A 568-nucleotide genomic window follows, 5' to 3' on the forward strand; every position below is an offset into this window, starting at 1 on the left:
TAAAATATATATATATATATATATATACATAAATGTATATGTAGATATATATATATATTTTACGAACAAAATTATTATTATAATACATAAATATAAATAAATTTATATATATATATATATATATATTTTTATATTTATATTTATATATTTACATATATATTATCCACATTGGTGTTATATTTTTTCATTTGATTTGCCATAAAAATAATAAAAAAATAAAATTATAAGTATAATTAAAAAAAAAAAATGCCCAATACATTAATTTCAAACGAGAGCGTACATAATTCAGAGGTCGATGAAGAGGAAGAAGAAATAAATGCGAAGATTTTTCCATTAGCTTCTCCAGAATTAACAAATCAAATATTAGATGTTATTCAAAGGGCTACTGTGTATAGGCAATTAAAAAGAGGGGCCAATGAAGGTAATGACAAAAGGGGGAGGGAGAAAAATATTATGAGCAAATAAAAAGATATGATTAAAAATTAAAATACAACAAATGTTTTTATCTAAACGTATGTATATATATATATATATATATATATATATGTATATATATTTTTTTTTTTTT

The 568-nt window shown here is 18.8% G+C and overlaps 1 protein-coding gene across 1 annotated transcript in view; it reads left to right on the top strand.

The window, feature by feature from the left end:
• Nucleotides 1-246: 246 nt before the first annotated feature.
• The window catches only part of PRSY57_1122300 (splicing factor, putative), a gene marked incomplete at both ends in the record, with an annotated part of 1,209 nt that continues 887 nt past the window's right edge, over nt 247-568 (top strand). The window contains one exon of the mRNA XM_012908187.2: nt 247-421. Within this exon, the coding sequence (XP_012763641.1) occupies nt 247-421 (175 nt within the window). The remainder of the gene's footprint in view (nt 422-568) is intronic.

This window comes from Plasmodium reichenowi, chromosome 11 (assembly GCF_001601855.1).
Source record: "Plasmodium reichenowi strain SY57 chromosome 11, whole genome shotgun sequence".
Taxonomy (NCBI): domain Eukaryota; phylum Apicomplexa; class Aconoidasida; order Haemosporida; family Plasmodiidae; genus Plasmodium; species Plasmodium reichenowi.